This window comes from Balaenoptera ricei, chromosome 6 (genome assembly GCF_028023285.1).
Source record: "Balaenoptera ricei isolate mBalRic1 chromosome 6, mBalRic1.hap2, whole genome shotgun sequence".
Taxonomy (NCBI): Eukaryota; Metazoa; Chordata; class Mammalia; order Artiodactyla; family Balaenopteridae; genus Balaenoptera; species Balaenoptera ricei.
This window is the reverse complement of record NC_082644.1, coordinates 110,914,734-110,934,249: the sequence shown is the minus strand read 5'-3', so window position 1 is coordinate 110,934,249 and position 19,516 is coordinate 110,914,734. Positions and strand designations below refer to the sequence as shown.

General features: G+C 39.2%; 2 protein-coding genes and 1 pseudogene across 7 annotated transcripts in view; 2 read left to right on the top strand and 1 right to left on the bottom strand.

The window, feature by feature from the left end:
- The first annotated feature begins 56 nt into the window (after positions 1-56).
- Positions 57-8,206, top strand: ZBTB6 (zinc finger and BTB domain containing 6). 3 transcript variants are annotated; one of them, XM_059925559.1, is made up of 3 exons: positions 57-106; positions 1,235-2,538; positions 6,359-8,206. In XM_059925559.1, the coding sequence occupies exon 2, from the start codon at positions 1,244-1,246 to the stop codon at positions 2,516-2,518; it is 1,275 nt and encodes a 424-aa protein (XP_059781542.1). In that variant the 5' UTR covers positions 57-106; positions 1,235-1,243; the 3' UTR covers positions 2,519-2,538; positions 6,359-8,206. The 3 variants fall into 3 exon arrangements, with proteins under 3 accessions (XP_059781542.1, XP_059781540.1, XP_059781539.1); XM_059925557.1 differs by having other exon boundaries at positions 4,521-8,206; XM_059925556.1 differs by lacking the exon at positions 6,359-8,206 and having other exon boundaries at positions 1,235-3,123.
- On the bottom strand, positions 5,005-10,274 carry LOC132368107 (liprin-alpha-1-like; annotated as a pseudogene).
- Positions 9,767-19,516, top strand: part of RC3H2 (ring finger and CCCH-type domains 2) — a 46,336-nt gene continuing 36,586 nt past the window's right edge. For all 4 annotated transcript variants that reach the window (XM_059925555.1, XM_059925554.1, XM_059925553.1 and 1 more), the window contains exons 1-2: positions 9,767-9,989; positions 17,396-17,693. In XM_059925555.1, the coding sequence (XP_059781538.1) occupies positions 17,463-17,693 (231 nt within the window). In that variant the 5' untranslated portion in view covers positions 9,767-9,989; positions 17,396-17,462. The remainder of the gene's footprint in view (positions 9,990-17,395; positions 17,694-19,516) is intronic.

The window sequence follows — 19,516 nt, the reverse complement described above, 5'->3', positions numbered from 1 at the left end:
AAAGAATGAAGCTAGTTGACACCGGATGTGTTTCCTCCCAGACTGACCCCACCTTCCGGCCTGGGCCGCCGCTGCAGCGGAAAGCTCGGCTCTGGTTTCTGAGTCGGTGAGTGAGCGGGTGGGGAAACTCCGGCAGGTGGGGAAGCCGGAGGAGGAGGCGGAGGAGGAGGAGGGCAGCAGCTAGGCGCGGCCCGGGAGTGGCTGGAGGGGTGCTGCAGACACCTGGCCGTGAGGACCTTGGTCCTGGCAGGCTTGGCTCGGGAAGACCTATGTGGCGAACTGGAGGATCTTCCAGGCCACCTGGGGTCCGGATTCAGTTCAACAGATATTCCCGAAGCTGCCCCTGCTCTGTGCCTGCCCTTGTGCTCGCTGCAGGAACTCAGATGAACCAGGCTCCTTTTCATGGTGTTCTGAGAGCAACTGACTCTGTCCGGGAGACGGGTGGATAAATCTTACTTGATTTGAGCCTTCAGCCAAATCACTAGCTGAAAGCGCGAATGTAACATGTGCAAAGGTGTAATTGGGTCTTCTTGTCTGACCAGTGGTGAAAATCTAAATATCAAAGAAGCTTCAGTGTAAAAGATAGAGGAAAGGTAAAGCCATAACGTTGGTGAAGGCCAAATAATGAAAGATCTTGTATTTGCTAAGAAGGTTAGGCTGTCCTGGAGGTAGAGGAGAGGAATGGAGGATTTAAAGCAGAAGAGTAAAATAGAATTTTTTAAAAAGTTTTAAAAGATGTTAATCTGGTGCCACTTAGGAGGGTAGTTTGGAATGTAGGAGAGTGTCGTATCAAGGAGACTGCATTGGTCCAGGTGAACAGAAGGAAGACCTGCAGTAGTGATGAGGAATAGGAAGTTTGGAGATTACATTAAGGTTTCTAATTTGGGAAACTGAGTTAAGTCCACTTAGTAGTGGGCATTAACAATGTCCTTGAACACAAGGCACATACAGTTTAGTCAAGGAGAAAAACATAGAAACTGTTGAGTACAATTCAACGTAATAAGTTCTGTAACAAAAGTATGAAAGATGTACCACAAGATCATAGAGAAATGCGTTTTATTTTTCTGGGTCTTGAGATGGTTATATAGGGGTTCACTCTTAGCGCCCAGATTAGAATTTGAGTTGTCTTTTACCCAGTTTAGGTTTAGGATTTTTTGATTGTTTGTTTTTACTATCACAGTGTAGGAAAGCATCCCCGATCCTTACATCAATGTTTATGTTTTATTTTGCTTAGATTGTGACCATGGCTGCTGAGTCTGATGTTCTGCACTTCCAGTTTGAACAGCAAGGAGATGTAGTCTTGCAGAAAATGAATCTCTTGAGACAGCAGAATTTATTTTGTGATGTTTCAATTTATATTAATGACACTGAGTTCCAGGGGCACAAGGTGATTTTAGCTGCTTGCTCCACTTTTATGAGAGATCAATTTTTACTCACGCAGTCAAAACATGTCAGAATCACCATCTTGCAGAGTGCAGAAGTTGGCAGAAAATTGTTGCTCTCTTGCTACACTGGAGCACTTGAAGTTAAAAGGAAAGAGCTTTTGAAATACTTGACTGCTGCTAGTTACCTTCAGATGGTTCACATTGTGGAAAAGTGCACAGAAGCTTTGTCAAAATATCTGGAAATTGATCTTTCTATGAAAAATAACAATCAACATGCTGACCTGTGTCAATCCTCTGATCCAGATGTTAAGAATGAAGAAGAAAATTCAGATAAAGACTGTGAGATCATTGAAATTTCAGAGGATAGTCCTGTAAACATAGATTTCCATGTTAAAGAAGAAGAAAGCAATGCTTTACAGTCTGCAGTAGAGAGCTTGACATCAGAAAGAAAGGAAATGAAGTCACCGGAGCTGTCTTCAGTAGACATAGGTTTTAAAGACAGTGAAATTCGTATCCTCCATGTGGAATCAATCAGTACTGGGGGTGTAGAAAATGGGAAGTTTTCACAGCCTTGTACCTCTTCAAAAGCAAGCATGTATTTCTCGGAAACACAGCATTCACTGATCAATTCTACAGTTGAGAGCAGAGTGGCAGAAGTTCCTGGGAATCAAGATCAGGGCTTATTCTGTGAGAATACTGAAGGAAGTCATGGTACAGTGAATGAGAGTCAGAATCTAGAGGATGCTTTTTCCCTGAGGCACCAGTGCCCCCGGTGCCCTCGGGGGTTTCTTCACGTTGAAAACTATCTGCGCCACCTTAAGATGCATAAACTGTTCTTGTGCTTACAGTGTGGGAAAACATTTACACAAAAGAAAAATCTCAACCGGCACATTCGAGGGCACATGGGCATACGGCCCTTTCAGTGTACTGTATGCCTGAAGACATTTACTGCTAAAAGCACACTTCAGGACCACTTGAACATACACAGTGGGGATCGGCCATACAAATGCCACTGTTGTGACATGGATTTCAAGCACAAATCTGCTCTCAAAAAGCACTTAACCTCTGTCCATGGCAGAAGCAGTGGTGAAAAACTACCCAGGCATGATCTGGAAAGGCAAAATCGACTATAATTAGAATCACACCTTGCTATGTAAGCCTTACATCATTCTGTTAGGCAAGTCTTTCTATAGAAATGCAGCATTTGTAATATTGCATTTCCAACCCTATCTTTGGGTCTTATTTTTGGTCTACCTACACAAGTTATTCTTTCTGAACTTGTACTACCAGTTCCAAAGTGTGGGAGACATGTTAAAGCTGAGAGGATGCTGTCTTATCTCATACATTATATATAAGTCCCAGTGGTTTACCTAGAGAAATAATGTTCCTCTTAAATATTCTTGATTCTAGTGACAGAGCATCCAGCAGTATTTCCAGATTCTGATTTTGAGTCTCTAGATAATTGATATAAGTGTAAAATCCAACCATACCATAACTTCAATAAATTAGGATAATGGGAAGAGAAAATAAAATTTAAAACATACTATTACCCATTATTAGTGATTTTAAAAACGGATAGGACTAGTGAATTTTTTTTTTAACCAACTCTATTGGATTCTAAACTAAACACCAAGGTATGTATTGTTTTAAACCATAAAGGAACACAATTCAAATTCATTTGGAAGTAGCAGACTTTCCTTATACATAAGCTAATATTCCTTACAATAATATTTCTATGAGTTGTTAGTATACATATTTTAGAAATGATTAATTGGGCCCAGGTTTCTTGATTTTATTTAATACGGTTACATTTAATAATTTTGTGGCCAGTAAAATTATACCATTGGCATGAAGCTCTAAGATATTTTTTCTGTTTCCTTTTTGAAATTTATTTTATTTGTTGGTTAACGTACAGTAAAATTGACCTTTGTTTTTGGTGTACAGTTCTATGAATTTTTACATATGTACAGATTTATGCAACCACCACTGCAATTAGGATACAGAACATTCCATCACCCTCCAAAACTCCTTTATGCTTCCCCTTTGTAGTCAGCTTCTCATCCTAGCACTAAACCCAGGCAACAGTTCTCCATCATTATAATTTTGCCTTTTCTGAAATAGCATAAATGGAACCTTATAGTATGTTCCTCTTTATTAAAAAAAAATTATTATTTCTTTTGGCTGCACTGGGTCTTAGTTGCAGCACACGGGATCTTTTAGTTGCGGCATGCGGACTTCTTGGTTGCAGCATGCATGTGGGATCTAGTTCCCTGACCAGGGATCGAACCCAGGCCCCTTTCATTGGGAGCACGGAGTCTTACCCACTGGACTACCAGGGAAATCCGTAGCATGTTCCCTTTATTTTTTTTTTTTTTTTTTTTGTTTTTTTTTTTTTTAATTTATTTATCTATTTATTTACTTTTGGCTGTGTTGGGTCTTCGTTTCTGTGCAAGGGCTTTCTCCAGTTGCGGAGAGCGGGGGCCACTCTTCATCGCGATGCGCGGGCCTCACTGTCGCAGCCTCTCCCGTTGCGGAGCACAGGCTCCAGACGCGCAGGCTCAGTAGTTGTGGCTCACGGGCCTAGCCGCTCCGCGGCATGTGGGATCCTCCCGGACCGGGGCACGAACCCGTGTCCCTTGCATTGGCAGGCGGATTCCTAACCACTGCGCCACCAGGGAAGCTCCCAGCATGTTCCCTTTTGATATGCTTTTTTCACTCAGCATAATGCCTTTGAGACTCATCCATGTTGCTGTGTGTGTCAGTAGTTCATTCCTTTTTTTTATCTTGAATTGGCAATATATATTAGTTTTCTTACTGTCACTAGATGAGCAGTTTAAATATGGGTAGCTATTAGTATTCTCTTAATAACTTTTTTCATTTACATTAATGCAATTTTTATAACCCTCCCTAGAGTTTTTTTTCATTTTTCCTAAAGTGTTCTATTTGCCTTTTCCCCCTCAGTTTTATGAGATGTACTTGACATACATCACTTTATGAGTTTAAGGTGTATAGCATAATATTCTGACTTACATATATTGAAATACTTAGTGCAATAAATTTAGTAAGGATCCATCATCTCATAGAGATACAATAAAAAGAGAGAGCAAAAAACCATTTTATTTTTCTTTTTATGAGGATATTGACTGAAAAAAATGCACAATGCGAGAGTTGCTGTAAGGACACTAAGGATTAAGTGGTCATGGAGGTAGAAGGGGCAGAGGATCCATCACACCCCACTGCACCCTCTGGACTTCCTGTTAGGTGAGAATTATAAACCTCCTACTTCTTTTAGTCACTGTTTTCCAGTCACTCATAAATAAAAATTGTCTGCACAGGGAGCACCAGGGCCAGGGCAGGGGAGGGTGCTTCCCTGTACCATTAAAATGCTCACTTTAAGTTCCTGTCTTGAACAGGTTTAAGATAAAAGTGTACAGTTCTGTGGGCCACTTAACGTCTGAAAGTTAAGATGTTTCCTCCTAACGAGTTGAAAACGATTTTAATAAAAAGTTGTTTTTGCCAGCAGGTTTCTCACATGTCGTGCTCGTGAGGCTCAAGCAATTCAGTGGTTGGGAACTTGGGTCTCCAAGTGGTCGCTGTCGGGCAGTGTTTGGATATGGGGTCATTTGTTTTTTGGAAGTTTACGATTTTTTTCAGCCTGTCCTCCCAATTTGCTGAGTCCCAAGGCATCTTGAGATGAGTTTTCTGTCTCTGCAATACCACCTTGTCATCACGATTCCTTGCCAAGATGTCCAGGTCGGCCCTTTTCTTTCTTGTCAGACAAGCGGCTGATAGAGGACTTGATGACCTTCTTCCTGGGGGCTTTGGGCAGCGAGTCCTGGCTGCTGTTACTGCTGCTGGGGTTGCTCACGGGGCCATCCTGCAAACCTTTTGAGTGTGCCCAGCCCTGGTGTCCTCGGGGCTGACTGTGTGCAGCGCCCCTTTGTGCATCCGGTCCAGCCGAAGGGACAGCGGGGAGGAGGGGGCCGAGGTTCCACATTTTATGGTCATCTTGTCATCTTGTACCGCTTCTCGGGAAGCTGGTGTCCTGGAAGTCTCCTCACGCAGCGCTGGCAGCCGGCCTTTCTGGGGGTGCGACCACACCACGCTGCTGCTGAAGGAGTCTGCGGGCCCATCTGCCACGGGGAACCTGACATCTGGGACGCTGCCCAAGTGGGGTCGGCCTTGGTGATGGAGCTCCTCTCAGCCTCGTCTGGTCCAGTTCAGCTCTCAGGGCTTCCAGGTTTAGTCTTAGCTGATCCTTACCATGTTGCATTTCTTCTAACTGCGTTTTTGCATTCTCAACTTCTAGTAGGAGAGACTTCTTCTTTGCTAGAGTAGCTGTTCTCTCTTTAAGATGAAGCTGAAGCCTCTTGTTAGATTCTGAAAGAAGCTTGTTAACAGTGTCCGATAAGCGTTTATTATGTTCTTCATTCATTTTCTCTCTGCCGTGCCTTGGAGAGTGCAGCCACACTCTGGGCCAGCTCCGCCTCCACCTTGGGGAGCACCTCTGCTATCTGCAGGGTCTGCTGCAGCTTCTGCTGTGCCAGCTCCAGGCGTTCTTGCAACTGGCAGTTTTTAGCCTCAGTTTCACGGACATCTCGTTTCAATTTCGTGTTCATTTCCTCAGATTTAATGAGGTCTTCTCTGGCCACGTACAGATCTTCCTCCAGCTCTGTCACGTGAGTAGAGAGGGCTGCCAGGCGCTCCTTCATCTGGCTCTGCTCTCTTGACTGCTTGTCTCTGATTTCCCCAGAGCTCGATCAATTTAGCAAGGTCTTCCTCGTGAGAACCATCAGAAGATCTCCACAGAGATCAGGTTCCTATAGGTCTCCACCATCACGTCCCTGTACAAGGCCCTCTGAGCAGGGTCCAGGTATTCCCACTCCTCCTGAGTGAATTTTATGGCCACATCCTCAAAGGTCAACCGTTCCTGAGAAAGAGCCATCCCAGACTCCAGTTCTTTCCTCTTCCAGGCATCTTCCTTAGGCTGTTGAAGCCAATCCTGAAAGTTTCAAAGATACTGTTTAATGCTTGGACTCAGCATACCCTCTTCCTGTGCCACAACCATGCACACATGGGCGACCTCACTACGTGGAATGGACTGCTGCCCACAGTCACGGGAGGGATTCCGCACAGTCATCTCCCACACAGAGACCGACAGGTGAGGTTTCCCACACTTCCCTTCAGATCATGCTCGCCCAGGAGTTCCCTGGGGGCCTAGTGGTTAGGATTCTGGGCTCTCGCTGCCATGGCCTAGGTTCAGTCCCTGGTCAGGGAACTGGGATCCTGCAGGCAAAGAAACTTTCCAATATATGAGAAGAGAAGAAGAATGCACTCAGGCCTGGAATAAATCTGACCAGTAATGGCCACGTCCGGATTTACTTGGGGCGGAGGGCCGGGTGCTGGGATTTTAGGTCCCTAGAGAGTCCCACACCAACAGGAAGGGTAGCAGGGTGTGGCATAGCACAAATTTACGCTAGAAAGAAGCCCTCCCTAGAGTTTTACTCTGTATTTCCGGAAATGTGCCAAAAGCAAAACCATGACTGTGTGGTTATTTAACTGAGAGCAATATTTCAAATTGTGTTACGAGCCATTGCTCTCTAATATCCCTGTCCACGTATAACACAAAACTTTTTGCTGTTATAACAAGATTAAAATATAGTGCAGGGCAAATCATATTTTCTAAAACACAGGAACTATTTGTAAAGAAGCCTGACTGGATACATCTTATTTCAAGATGTTCTGTTCCTCCTCTACTCACCTCAGCTTTATTTAGAATTTCTGCTATGTTTAGTTTCTGTGGAAGCCCTTCCACATTTAAAAATGTAATATACTTTGTACCATTTAATGAATTTTGTGATGAATCACATGTTGATTGTTATAAATGTTAAATATCTTTTTTGTGATACTTCTGTGAAAAATATGTTCTTTATAGATTTTTAACTCTGGGAGAGATTTTAAGTAATCCAGCTCTCATATTAGATAAGAAAAACAACTTCATAATTCCCAGGTCACTAGTTAGCGACATTGGGTAGGTCACCTCTCCTTGAGCTTTTCTTAAATTTATATGTAAAATAACAACTTTGATCTTGATAATTTGTAAGATCATTTCCAGGTCTAAAATTCTATGCACTCAATTTTCTTTCCCATTTGACCTATGATTGGCCATTTGTAGGCATGAGAACATTTCCCTTTCAGAAATAGTTTGTGATTGAAGTGCTTTTCTTATTTTTGCTTCCTAGGATGAAATTTTGTGGGGGAGGGATGGAAATGGGAGGGGAGAGTAAAAGAATAGTAATAAACTGGTTTTTTTAGAAATTGGTATCTATCTTTGATGTTTGAAAAAATTATGGTTGTACTATGTTTATGTTTTATGTGTGCCTTGTAAGATTCTTGTGAAATTTTTTGTAAGCACTTTGAGATTTTTGCTTAGGGCGAAGGGGTGTTTTGTGAAAGTGATGGTTGTTATTTATTATTATTTATTCCTGTTCGGTAGCACAGAGGGATCTCAAATCATTCCTAGGAGAGTGTCTGTTTGCATGATGTGTCTAAACAATTTCAGGAAAATGAAATCTTTTCTTAAAATGCAGGTATGGCAAAGTAAAGTGTTGAATTTATTCACTGAAAACATTCACTTTTAGTTCTTTGTGTTTCTGATATGATGGGGAAAATATGTAGCATGTTTTGGTTCAGCCTCTTCATTTACTGGATTTATGTATAACGGATCTTGGAAAGACAGTTGTTACTTTGGCGTAAGAGAAAATCCTTGCCATTTTTCCCTGGATGTAACTATCCTATATGTTTACATAAGAAATAATAAAGTGGAGATGGGAATGGAGAGCTTTGTCTTTTGTCTAATCTGTGAATTTTAAAGGAAACTATTTTTCCTGGCTATTCATTTAATCATTCATTCAACAAATATTTACAGAGTCTTTACAATATATACCTGTATTAGAAGTTAGGTAGACAGACAAAAATCCCTGCTCTCAAGAAACTTGTGTTGTACTGGAGCGAGACAGACAGAAAGCAAGTAAAACCAATGTACTGTCAGATTTTGAAAACGGAGTTGGAGAAAATAAAGCAGGGAGGGAAGGAGAATTGGAATTGAAATTTTAAATGTGATCAGGTTACCTTTGAAAAATCTTATCACGTTATCACATACCACTGTCCAGTGGAATGGAAAAAAGATATGTATATATCCATCACTATCTAGTTGAATGGAAAACAGTGAACCAAATGAATCATTGTTGGGAACCTTTCTATTGGGTTGGCATATATTTCATAAAGAGAAGTGACTGAAAGGGATAAAAATGCATGTAAGAAAATCTTTGATGTGGCCAATGAATATTTTTTTTAAAAACACTGATGTTTTCCTGCCATCTGGGTAGTAATAACCATATGTATATATATATTTAAACTCATTATAGTTTATAAACTACTTTTCCATATGTCTTCTAATTTGTGGTGGGTTTACTTCCATAAACGCTTTTGTTGGACATCCAGTTTCACATTGGAAAGTGACTTGAGTTTAATTAAAATTCATGGACATTTTCTTAACTTGTGTTTTTCAGTATCTCATCAGTAACAGAGTACATAGTATCTGCCTTTTAGGATTATTTTGATGAGCATGTGAAACAAGATAGTAAAATTAAAAATTTTATTACGTAACTCAGGACCTGGCACGTAACATAGTCGACTAATGTATTTCCCTGATCCCTATTCCCAGCCTGCTTCTTCATCTATAAAAACAATAAATTCTACCTTGCAGTTTACTATGAAAAGAAATCCTTCAACAAATATTTATTGAGATATTGACGCCAGAATTTGTGATTGAATTTTTATCCCTGCCAGCTTCTGAAGAGCCCAGAATTCTCTCTTTAACAAAGAGATAAGGCGTTAGTGCCAGGCAAACGAATTTTTTTTTTTTTTATAAAATAGGGAGATTGCTTGGCATCTATGTGGAGAGACTGAGGGATCCTGTCAGCATTTAATTATGGGAGAGTGAGTACAATATAATACAGATGCCTCAGATTATGCTCAATCCATACCACGCCTTCCACAGTGGGAGTCAGATACTGGCTAAAACCAGTGTCTAGGAGGCTGGCTCGAGGCGCATATGAATGTACAGGGAGTTTCCCATCAAGCCCTTCGGCTTGCCCAGGCCTCCTAACAGCACCTCCCACAGTGCTCCAGAGCTCCCTAGTCACGTGAAAGGGTGGCTCTGTAGACCCGAGGAAAGCTGATGCGCAGTCCAGGGGGCGGGGGTACTACGCTTCCCTTCCACCTCCCCAGCTCCCGGTCAGGCGTGATCTCGCGTGAGGTGGGGAGTATCTTCTCGCGAGAACTAGGTCGGGATCCCTCCAGGTCCACCTCCTTGGTGAGGAGGAGGAGAAGGAGAAGGAGGCGGAGGCGGAGGGAGGAGGAAGCCCCGTCGCGGCCTCCGCCGCCGCCAACGGGGCTGTCCCTGTACCTCCCGATGGAGTTTGAGGCCGTGAAGCCGCCGCCGAGCTCTGCCCCGGCGAGACGAGGCGCCTCCGTCGCCGAGCCGCGCGGTCGCGGGGCTCCCGGGAGCGGCCCTTAGCGACCCCGCCCGGTCCCCCTCAGGTAGGGCGGGGGCGGGCACGATGCGGCTCGGGGCCAGCCTGGGTCCCAGGTCCCCGGCGGTCGGGCGGGTGACCGGTCTCAGCCCGGGGTCTGTGCGTTGTCGTCGCCGGTGCCCTGAGGGTAGGGAACCGAGGGCCGCACCTGACACCCGGACCGGGCCCGGAGTCTCGGGCCGGAGGAGGCCCCTCGCCCTGGTAGGGCTTTTTCAGTACCAAGCGCCCGGCGCTAATGGCCACCTCCGGTCGACACCGGCCGAGGGGCCGCTTCTTCCCCTAAGGAACCCATGCAAGCAAAGACCAGGCTTCCCTCTCCCTTTTCTACACCAGTTAGTAAGAGTGGGGTTGGAGGAGGTCCTCGAAACCAAGTCCTCTCCTGGCTTTTCGGCTTTCTGCCCTGGGGCTTCCCGAGATCCTAAAGCAGGAATGGTGGAGGCGATCTGAGTGGTAAATAGGGACCCCGGCTAAACAATGCCCTGGGAGGGCTTAACCTCCTGGGAGGGAGAGGGCCGGACCAGAGTGGTTGCACAGTGGTTGTGACGGAGCAATGGCGTGAAACAGCCAGGGAATTCTGCTGTGGTTTTCTTTCCCTCCTTCATTTTTCCTTCTTGGAGAAGCCTCTTAAGGAGACTCTTCCACCATCTTAGAAGAATGGTAGAAAGCATCTTTGTTTCTCAGAAGCAGCTCTACTTTTCTCTGTTCTTAGCTTTCAGGAAGGAAGAAGATGGGGGTAGCTGTCATTTCCATCCTTGGAATCACAGAACAGTTTAAGATACCGGCAGATAGAACCTTGACATCAAAATAGCCTCAAGTAATCACTGACATAAAGTAGATCTAATTTCATGATTCCCACCCTCTTTTTTTTTTTTTAAAATAACTACCTAGTTCCCTTTTAATTCCTAGTCTCCCCTTAGCTAGGCCCCTTCTTTTTAATTCCTACTCTCCTCCCACCACCCGTGTTAGAATGACTTTGTATCCCAAATAAAGTGCTTAAGTAATCTTTTTTCTGTGTTTGTATTAGTCAAACTTTTAAGTTCCCATAGGAACTTTTGATTAACTTGAGAAAGTTAATGTTGCTACACTAAATTGATATAATTATACCCAAAAGCAAAGAAAGAAGTATTTTAGTTAGCTTTGTGCAGCCTGTTTATAGTTAAACATACAAATTTAGTTGTGGCTTCTCGAAACATTAAGAAGACTTCATGGATTCTTTTATCTGTCTAAAAAGCCACACCACTGTTCTAACATAACATCCCTTTCTTATGTTGTTTACTTCCACATTCAGTTCTTGAAGAAATCGAGGCCGTTACATCCTGTCAAAGACCATCTTTCAATATTAACATTTTTGTTGATTTGGAGATTGATGTTTTCCAAATTTTTAGAGTTTGGAAAATAGCTAGAAGGACAAAATGTTAAACATACATTCCAGATGTGTTTAGGAAAAGCAGATGTTATAATTCAAATTGGCGCCTATTTGAGGATTTAATTGCAGTCGTGTTCATTAGGGGATTCTTTGAGTTACTCCTGATCTGTTATTACTGTTGGGTTAACCTGACATGTAAGAAGACTTATGTTCTTTGTTCATATGTTTTCATTAATTCATTTTCTGCTTTTGTAATTTGCTGTGTCTTCCAGTTTGAAAAAAGTCAAAAAAATTCTTTTGGGAGGGAAAGCATTTTTCTTTACACAGAATTTTATATTCAGAAATAGAACTTCCACATTGTGTGCAATATCAAATAATGATAAATAAACTTACAATAAGATCTTATTATAATAAGTAGTTGTTTATTGTTTTGGTTGGACTGGGTTGAAGTTTCATTTTCTATTGATGGAAAAAGGAAGCATGTAGTAAAATAAAGCCAGCTGAAAATTTAAAATAATGTTTTGCACCTAGTCTCATAAATGTTAAGTTACATCTTTATGATCGTCAGGCTTTTTAGTTTTATGAAAACCTTCCTAAGTGTAGATGTAACTTTAACATCAAATTCTTAATAAAAATTAGTTTTGAGGATTACTTTATAATTTTAAGGACTGTAGAGTTGCACAGTCCAACACTAGCCAATAGCCACATGTGGCAATTGAGCACTTGAAATGCGGATGGTGTGAATTGAGATGTGCTATAAGTGTAAAATACACACCAGATTTCAAGACTTAGTCCAAAAAAAAAAGAATTTAAAATATAATTTTTTATATTGATTACATGTTGAAATGATATTTTGGTTAAATTGGGTTAAATTTTTATTAAAATTAATTTCACCTGTTTTTCCTTTTTTTAATGTGACTACTAGATATTTTATTTTTTCTTTATTTTTTTTAATCTTTATTGGAGTATAATTGCTTCATAATACTGTGTTAGTTTCTGTTGTACACCAAAGTGAGTCAGACATATGCATGCATATGTCCCCATATCCCCTCCCTCTTGAGCCTCCCTCCCAACTACTAGATATTTTAAATTGCTTGTGGCTCACATTATATTTCTACTGGACAGTGCAGTTCTAGAGTACTGCTCTTCCAAGAAATAAATTATCTGAATAGAAGTAGGTGCATAAAAACCAAAAATTTCCTGACAGAATGTCTTCTTATAATCAGAATAACCAAAAGGCTAAAGACTTTGATAATATGAAGGGTAAATTTATCCAGTGGCCATTATTTGATAGGCAGAAGTGAGTAATTAAGTTATATCTCAAAAAAAGTACTTTTCAGATAGTCATCACTAAAATAGCAAAACTTTATTGGTTACATTAGTTAAAATAGAAAATTATCCCATTACTGTTCTAATAGAAGACGTTGAAAGTTAAATCTCATACTTATTAAAAAACTGAGTTCAACCCCATAGTGGATTTTAGAAGTAAAACTTGAGTCATATATCTTTCATAACATATACTGAAGCACATATAATAGCAGTCTTTAACATTGTAATTTAGTTCCTTTTTTCCAGTCCTTTTCATATGTTTGAATGCTGAGTTTTAGAATTTACAGATTATTTTCATTGGTTTTGTTTGTTAGTTTTATAGGTTAAGGTCTAAATTGTACCTATGATGCTTTAAATATAATTTTTTAAGTCCAAAACTAATTATTTTTAAGGTTTCTGAATTGAGAAGTACTGTTACAGTCCATTTCAGTAGCTTAAGTTTCTCACATGGGTGAACTAAAATGAAAACAATGTTTTAATTAACAGACCTGAGCCCTAATGTTTACATCTTTATAAAGAGAATTGTGAAATACTGTATTTTTTTTTATTATACAATAGTGAACGGGGCATAAACCTTACTCTGACATTTTAAAATCAAGTTTCATAGTCCTGAACTGAGTGCATAATATCATGGTGGACTAAGAAAATGAAAGTACTTAGCTGATAAGCAGTTTGCCTTTAATAAAGCAATTTCTAATTTGCATCATATAAGAGGTGTCTATTACTCTTCCTGTTTTATGAATTAGTATGCATTACAAGGAACTTATAGCCTGAAAAATTACTTGAGTAAAAATCTGTTTAAGGTCTCCTCTCTAATATAGCATTTCTCACTCCTATGCTTTATCTTGTTATTCTTCAATTTTAGTAACTAGTAAATGAAATGACTTAATACAAATAATTTAATTTGAATGTTTTTCTTAAGTAGTCCCTTTATATATCTAGAGGTATGGGCTTTTTAAGCCATTTTATCTCAATTTGAGATGTTTTGGGAGTATCTTTAGGATGGATACCTACTTTACTGTTAAATATAAATGTTATTAGCAATTTAAAACTTCCATAGTTTCAAGTAAGTTACTATGGCATGTATTAGTATAAACCTGCAAGTTTTACACATCAATATACGTTATTAGCTTGCTATGGGTCATTTAGATGCTTTTTAAAAAATAAATTATAGAGACAGTAGGCTATCATTTTTGATAATTATAAAAATATTTTCTAGGTAAACATTTACAAAGTGCCTTTGAAAGAAATGAAAGGTCAGTTTTGTCATCACTAATTAAACATTTCAGTGTTTCAGACAAAATTTTATTTTGTCTTTATCATAATTGAGGAATCTAGAATTTATCAACAGTGGTACTGAGGAAAAACATTTTAAAAAGTCAAACCGTTTCTTATATCTTACCAGGAAAGTTCAGTTTGTAATTTTCCTGTCAGAAAGTTAGAATCTGACACATAGCAGAAGGAGAATTTGACAAATTTTTTTTTTCTTTCAAAGGTATTTATTTGATTTCTACTAGAAATTAAATTTCTCAGCATTAATTATATTAAAACAGCTGGTGTTCTTAGACCTAGAAACACATATGAGATATTACAACTATCAAGTATATTCCTGAATAATTTGAAACACTTCAAAACTAGTAGGTGAAAATATGAAAGACAGCATTTTTATGTTTAGTTCAAACTGAAATGGCTTTTCTCCCCCCACTGATTAACTTTAACGTAAAGCATTTCAGGATGATCTTGGAAAACTAAATAAGGAAAGAGTATTTGCTACTAGTTTCCTATTACCCAGTGGCCCATGGTATCCTAACCCACAGAATTAGCATTTCCAAACAGGTGGCCATTAAGAAAAAAATAGATAGAGTGTCTTGTTTTGATAAATATTTTATCAGTTCAAGTTATTAACTAAATTAGGGCTCTCAGCACTAGATTTAACATAAAATTCATCCTTCCTTAAAGGTCTTTTCCTTGTATAATTCGGCAGCCTAGAAGACTAAACATTAAAAATGTTGGATAGTTTCAAGGAGTGATGTGTTCACCTGCTCAGTGCTCATCTCTGAAGTTGGAAGCAAACTGTTAAGATTGATGGCATTGACAGATGTGGAAATGTGAAAGTGAAATGTGTAAAATAAAGTAAACGTAATTTGCAAGATTTGGGTAGTTTATAAATAAAGATATTAGATACTTTGCATCAGAGCTGTTGGAGGAAAAGTTTGTGTAGGTGCTTTTTACACAGCAAGTTCTGTAATTCATTTTTACCAAGGTATTTTTTAAAACCTTAGTTTTTTTGAACATAAAAAGCACAATAAAGGTTAATAGAATTCCTCATTTGAGTGTGGGGTTATTTGAGAATCAATTATACACTTTTCTGTCCTGAATCTGATTACATTTTTAAACATCTGATTTCTGTGGCACTAATATATTTGGATTGGTAAACATTCTTATGAAATAAAGTATTGGCTGATAATTGCCCTAAATACCTAGATTTTTTGTTCACCAGAGAGCATCTGTCAGACTTATATAAGTTTTGAACTGGAAGATGCAGAAAATTTGTGAAATGTAGAGTGTTCAAGTTTGGGATCTAAAGATTTTATTTTTTTTATATATATATTTTTAAAATTACTTATTTATGTATTTATTTTTGGCTGTGTTGGGTCTTCGTTGCTGTGCGCGGGCTTTTCTCTGGTTGCGCAAGCGGGGGCTACTCTTCGTTGCGGTGCGCGGGCTTCTCATTGCGGTGACTTCTCTTGTTGCAGAGCACAGGCTATAGGCACGCGGGCTTCAGTAGTTGTGGCGCATGGGCTGAGTAGCCGTGGCTAGCGGGCTCTAGAGCGCAGGCTCAGTAGTTGTGGCGCACGGGCTTAGTTGCTCCGCGGCATGTGGGATCTTCCCGGACCAGGGCTCGAACCTGTGTCCCCTGCATTGGCAGGCGGATTCTTAACCACTGCGCCACCAGGGAAGTCCCAGGATCTAAAGATTTTAAATTAGAGGTTTTGATACTAAATATTTTATTAAAAATTATGGAACGTTTTATTCTTAGTAATAAGAAAAGAAAAATCACTGTCATTTTTTTCCCTGTGTGCCTTTTAATCATATGCATATATAAAGATAGAAATTTAAACAGTTGACCCTTGAATAATGCTGGGGTTAATCCACATATAATTTATACTTGTCCATCTGTATCCATGGTTCCTCTGCATCTGTGGATTCAATCAGCCATACTCCGTAGTACTGTAGTATTTACTACTGAGAAATATCTATGTATTTACCAAATGTAAAACCGATAGCTAGTGGGAAGCAGCCTGGGAAGCAGCCGCATAGCACAGGGAGATTAGCACAGGGAGATCAGCTCTGTGCTTTGTGACCACCTAGAGGGGTGGGATAGGGAGGGTGGGAGGGAGACGCAAGAGGGAAGAGATACGCGGATATATGTATATGTATGTATATGTATAGCTGATTCACTTTGTTATAAAGCAGAAACTAACACACCATTGTAAAGGGCTTATACTCCAATAAAGATGTTTAAAAAAAAAGTATTATTAAAAAAAAAAAGAAAATTATATGTGTATAAGTGGACCTGGACAGTTCAAGCCTGCGTTGTTGAAGGGTCAACTGTATTTTGCTGTTTTTCTGCTTAGAGTTATTAGATAAGAATATTATTTTATTCTTCAACATCTTGCTCATTGGACCTGACAGTTTTTGGTTATATATATATATATAAATATATCACTAACTGATACGTTTTGTCAGAAGTATTGTAGGGAATTACATTCAACATTTGTATTTTCTTCTTTTTTTTTTTTCTTTGGCACTGTTTTTAAGGTTAGCATCATTCTTTCATTTATGGACAAACGGCTCTATCATTAACAGTCTTCTCTCATACTGTTTCAGTACCTTAGTTAGCCTCATAGTCAAGTCCTGACCAGAGATTTCCTCTTTTGTGAAACTGCCAAGGTGAACTATCCTTGACTGACTTGGTCATTCAGGTGGCAAAGCTGTTCCTTCACTCCTGACTCACTGTGATTTTGTTTGGATCAATATTTCCAGAGTTCACTAACTCTTAGGTCATACCTTACTATGCTTGGGGGTAGTAGATATCCAAGGTAAACAATTTTTTTTTTTTAATTAACAATCCAAAGTAATTTGTTTTTCTAAAAATGAAATTGTGGAAAGTTAATCTGTTTATTTGATGTGGTCATTAAGAAAAATACATGAAAGCTTTGATGAGCAACTGATATAAATATGTTGTCAGAAGGAGCACTTAGGATATTGTTTCTACACAAAAAGGTTTCAGAAATGTAATTCAGCAAATAGATTTAAAGAAAAAGATGTTCAAAGCATATAGCATTATTCAGAATTGTTTTAGGATTTGGGCCTCCCTGGTGGCACTGTGGTTGAGAATCCACCTGCCAATGCAGGGGACACGGATTCGATCCCTGGTCCAGGAAGATCCCACATGCTGCAGAGGAACTAAGCCCGTGCGCCACAACTACTGAGCTCACGCCTAGAGCCCGTGCACCGCAGCAAGAGAAGCCACCGCAATGAGAAGCCCGCACGCAGCAATGAAGACCCAACACAGCCATAAATAAATAAATTTATTAAAAAAAAAAAAAAAGAAGTGTTTTAGGTTTTGAAGCTGTGATGGTTGACTTAAGCAGTTAACTCTTGAAAGGTGAATGATGAATATATGGTTAATTCTTACTTTTGTCCATTTCCAGCTTACAAAACACTACCCAGCAAAATAATGATCTGCTAGACTGCTAACCCGAGCATCCAGCTTCCACAATGCCTGTGCAGGCAGCTCAATGGACAGAATTTCTGTCCTGTCCAATCTGCTATAATGAATTTGATGAGAATGTGCACAAACCCATCAGTTTAGGTTGTTCACACACTGTTTGCAAGACCTGCTTGAATAAACTTCACCGAAAAGCTTGTCCTTTTGATCAGACTGCCATCAACACAGACATTGATGTGCTTCCTGTCAACTTCGCACTTCTCCAGTTAGTTGGAGCCCAGGTAACCTTTCAGGATTTTACGTGTTTGATATAAGTAATAATTATAGAACTTTGTTCATTAAGGGGTACAAAGTATGTTGAGGGATATTTGAGACATAAAAAATACTCAATATACCTGATTTTCATTATTGTATTCCACAAATGATTTTCTTTACATAATGTCATAAATCCTTATGCAAAACTGTAAATTGCATATAGTTATATACTTTTTTGTATTCAGTGCTGTGGTCAAAAGTTATGTTTTTAAGTGATTTTGGTGGATAAGAAACATTTTTGTATAAGCATACATAAATATTTAGTCATTAGGGTGCGTGAAAAGAAATGTAATCAAAGCTTTGGCCAGAAATCAACCATCTAGAACCCTTAAGTGGAGGTTTTTTGGTTTTCTTTAAAACTTCACTTAACTTTTAGGATGATATTATAAATGAGAAAATAGGTCTATATAGGTATATATTCATATATAAGATGTGTATATAGAAAACCAATTTCTAGAGTGTCAGTAACAAATTCTGCAGTTTCTGCTTATGCTCATATGCTATAAAAATAGCATGTCTTATTTATCATTTTACTGAATCAGCAAGACCCTAGATTTATAATAATTTTCATTTAATGAGGGCCTACTTTGTGTTAGGTATGATAGTAAGCAGTCCACATCTATTATTACTAGTTCTTGTCATAGTTCTTCAGGTAGTTATGATCCCCATTTTACAGGTGAGGAAGAAGATGAAATTCTGTACCTCATGTACTACATATTAAAGCAAGAAAGTAAGGATTTTTCTGATTAATCACTTCTTAGAAAATTCAATGAATTAAAATACTCCATTCCTTTAGTGTCTTGATATTTGAGGTTTTCCTTTTTCCTTTTAAAGCACATTTCTTTTCAGTGTTCATAATCCAGTTAGACACGCTGAAATCAAGATGCATCTATTTATCAATAGTGTGTCATAAATTAACTGGCAGTTTTTTCCTTAATGGTGCATAAAACAATGGTGCCTCTTGCAAACAATGGCATCTTAGATCCAATAAAATACTGTAGATTATTTGTAGTAATACTAGCTATCATTTAGCATCTGCTATAGGTCAGGTATTGTGTTTTTTCACTTATAAATGTTCTCTCGGTTGGTCCTTAAATTATCTTGCAGGTCTTTACAATGTGACTTCTATTACCTCTTCAACCTTATCTCCTGCTCTGTCCTCACTCTTTCTGCTTAAGCCACACTGGCCTCCTAACCAATTGTAAGACGTACCAAACTTGTTCCCACCTGAGGGCTTTTTCAGTGACTGTTATTTTGCCTAAGATACTCATTCTCTCTCCTCTTTCAAGTCTATATTCAAATGTCATGATTCCCAAGGAAGCCTATCCTGACCACCCCTATTAAAATTGCAATCCCCCTCCAACACTCTCAAATCCCCCTTATCCTTGCTGTATAATTTTTACTGACCACCTTCTATCATACTATATATTTATTTATTTTTTAAAAAAAATTATTGGCTGCTTCCTCTTTACTAGAATGTAAGCTACACAAGGGCAAGATATTTTGTCTGTTTTGCTCGCTGATAGATGCCTACTTCCTAAAACTGCTTGGCACGTGGTAAGCACTCCATGAATATAAATATTTGTAGAATTAAATTGAATTTTCATAATGGCACTGTGGAATAGGGATTTTCATCTTCATTTTGCAGATAGAGAAACCATGACCTGGAGCAGTTAAATAATTTACTCAAAATCATTTGTAGAAGTTGCAGAGCTGCCCAAGGTTTTACCCAAGTTTTGACCTTTCATTGAGAACAAGGGGGGGACAGACCATAAACAATAAATATAAT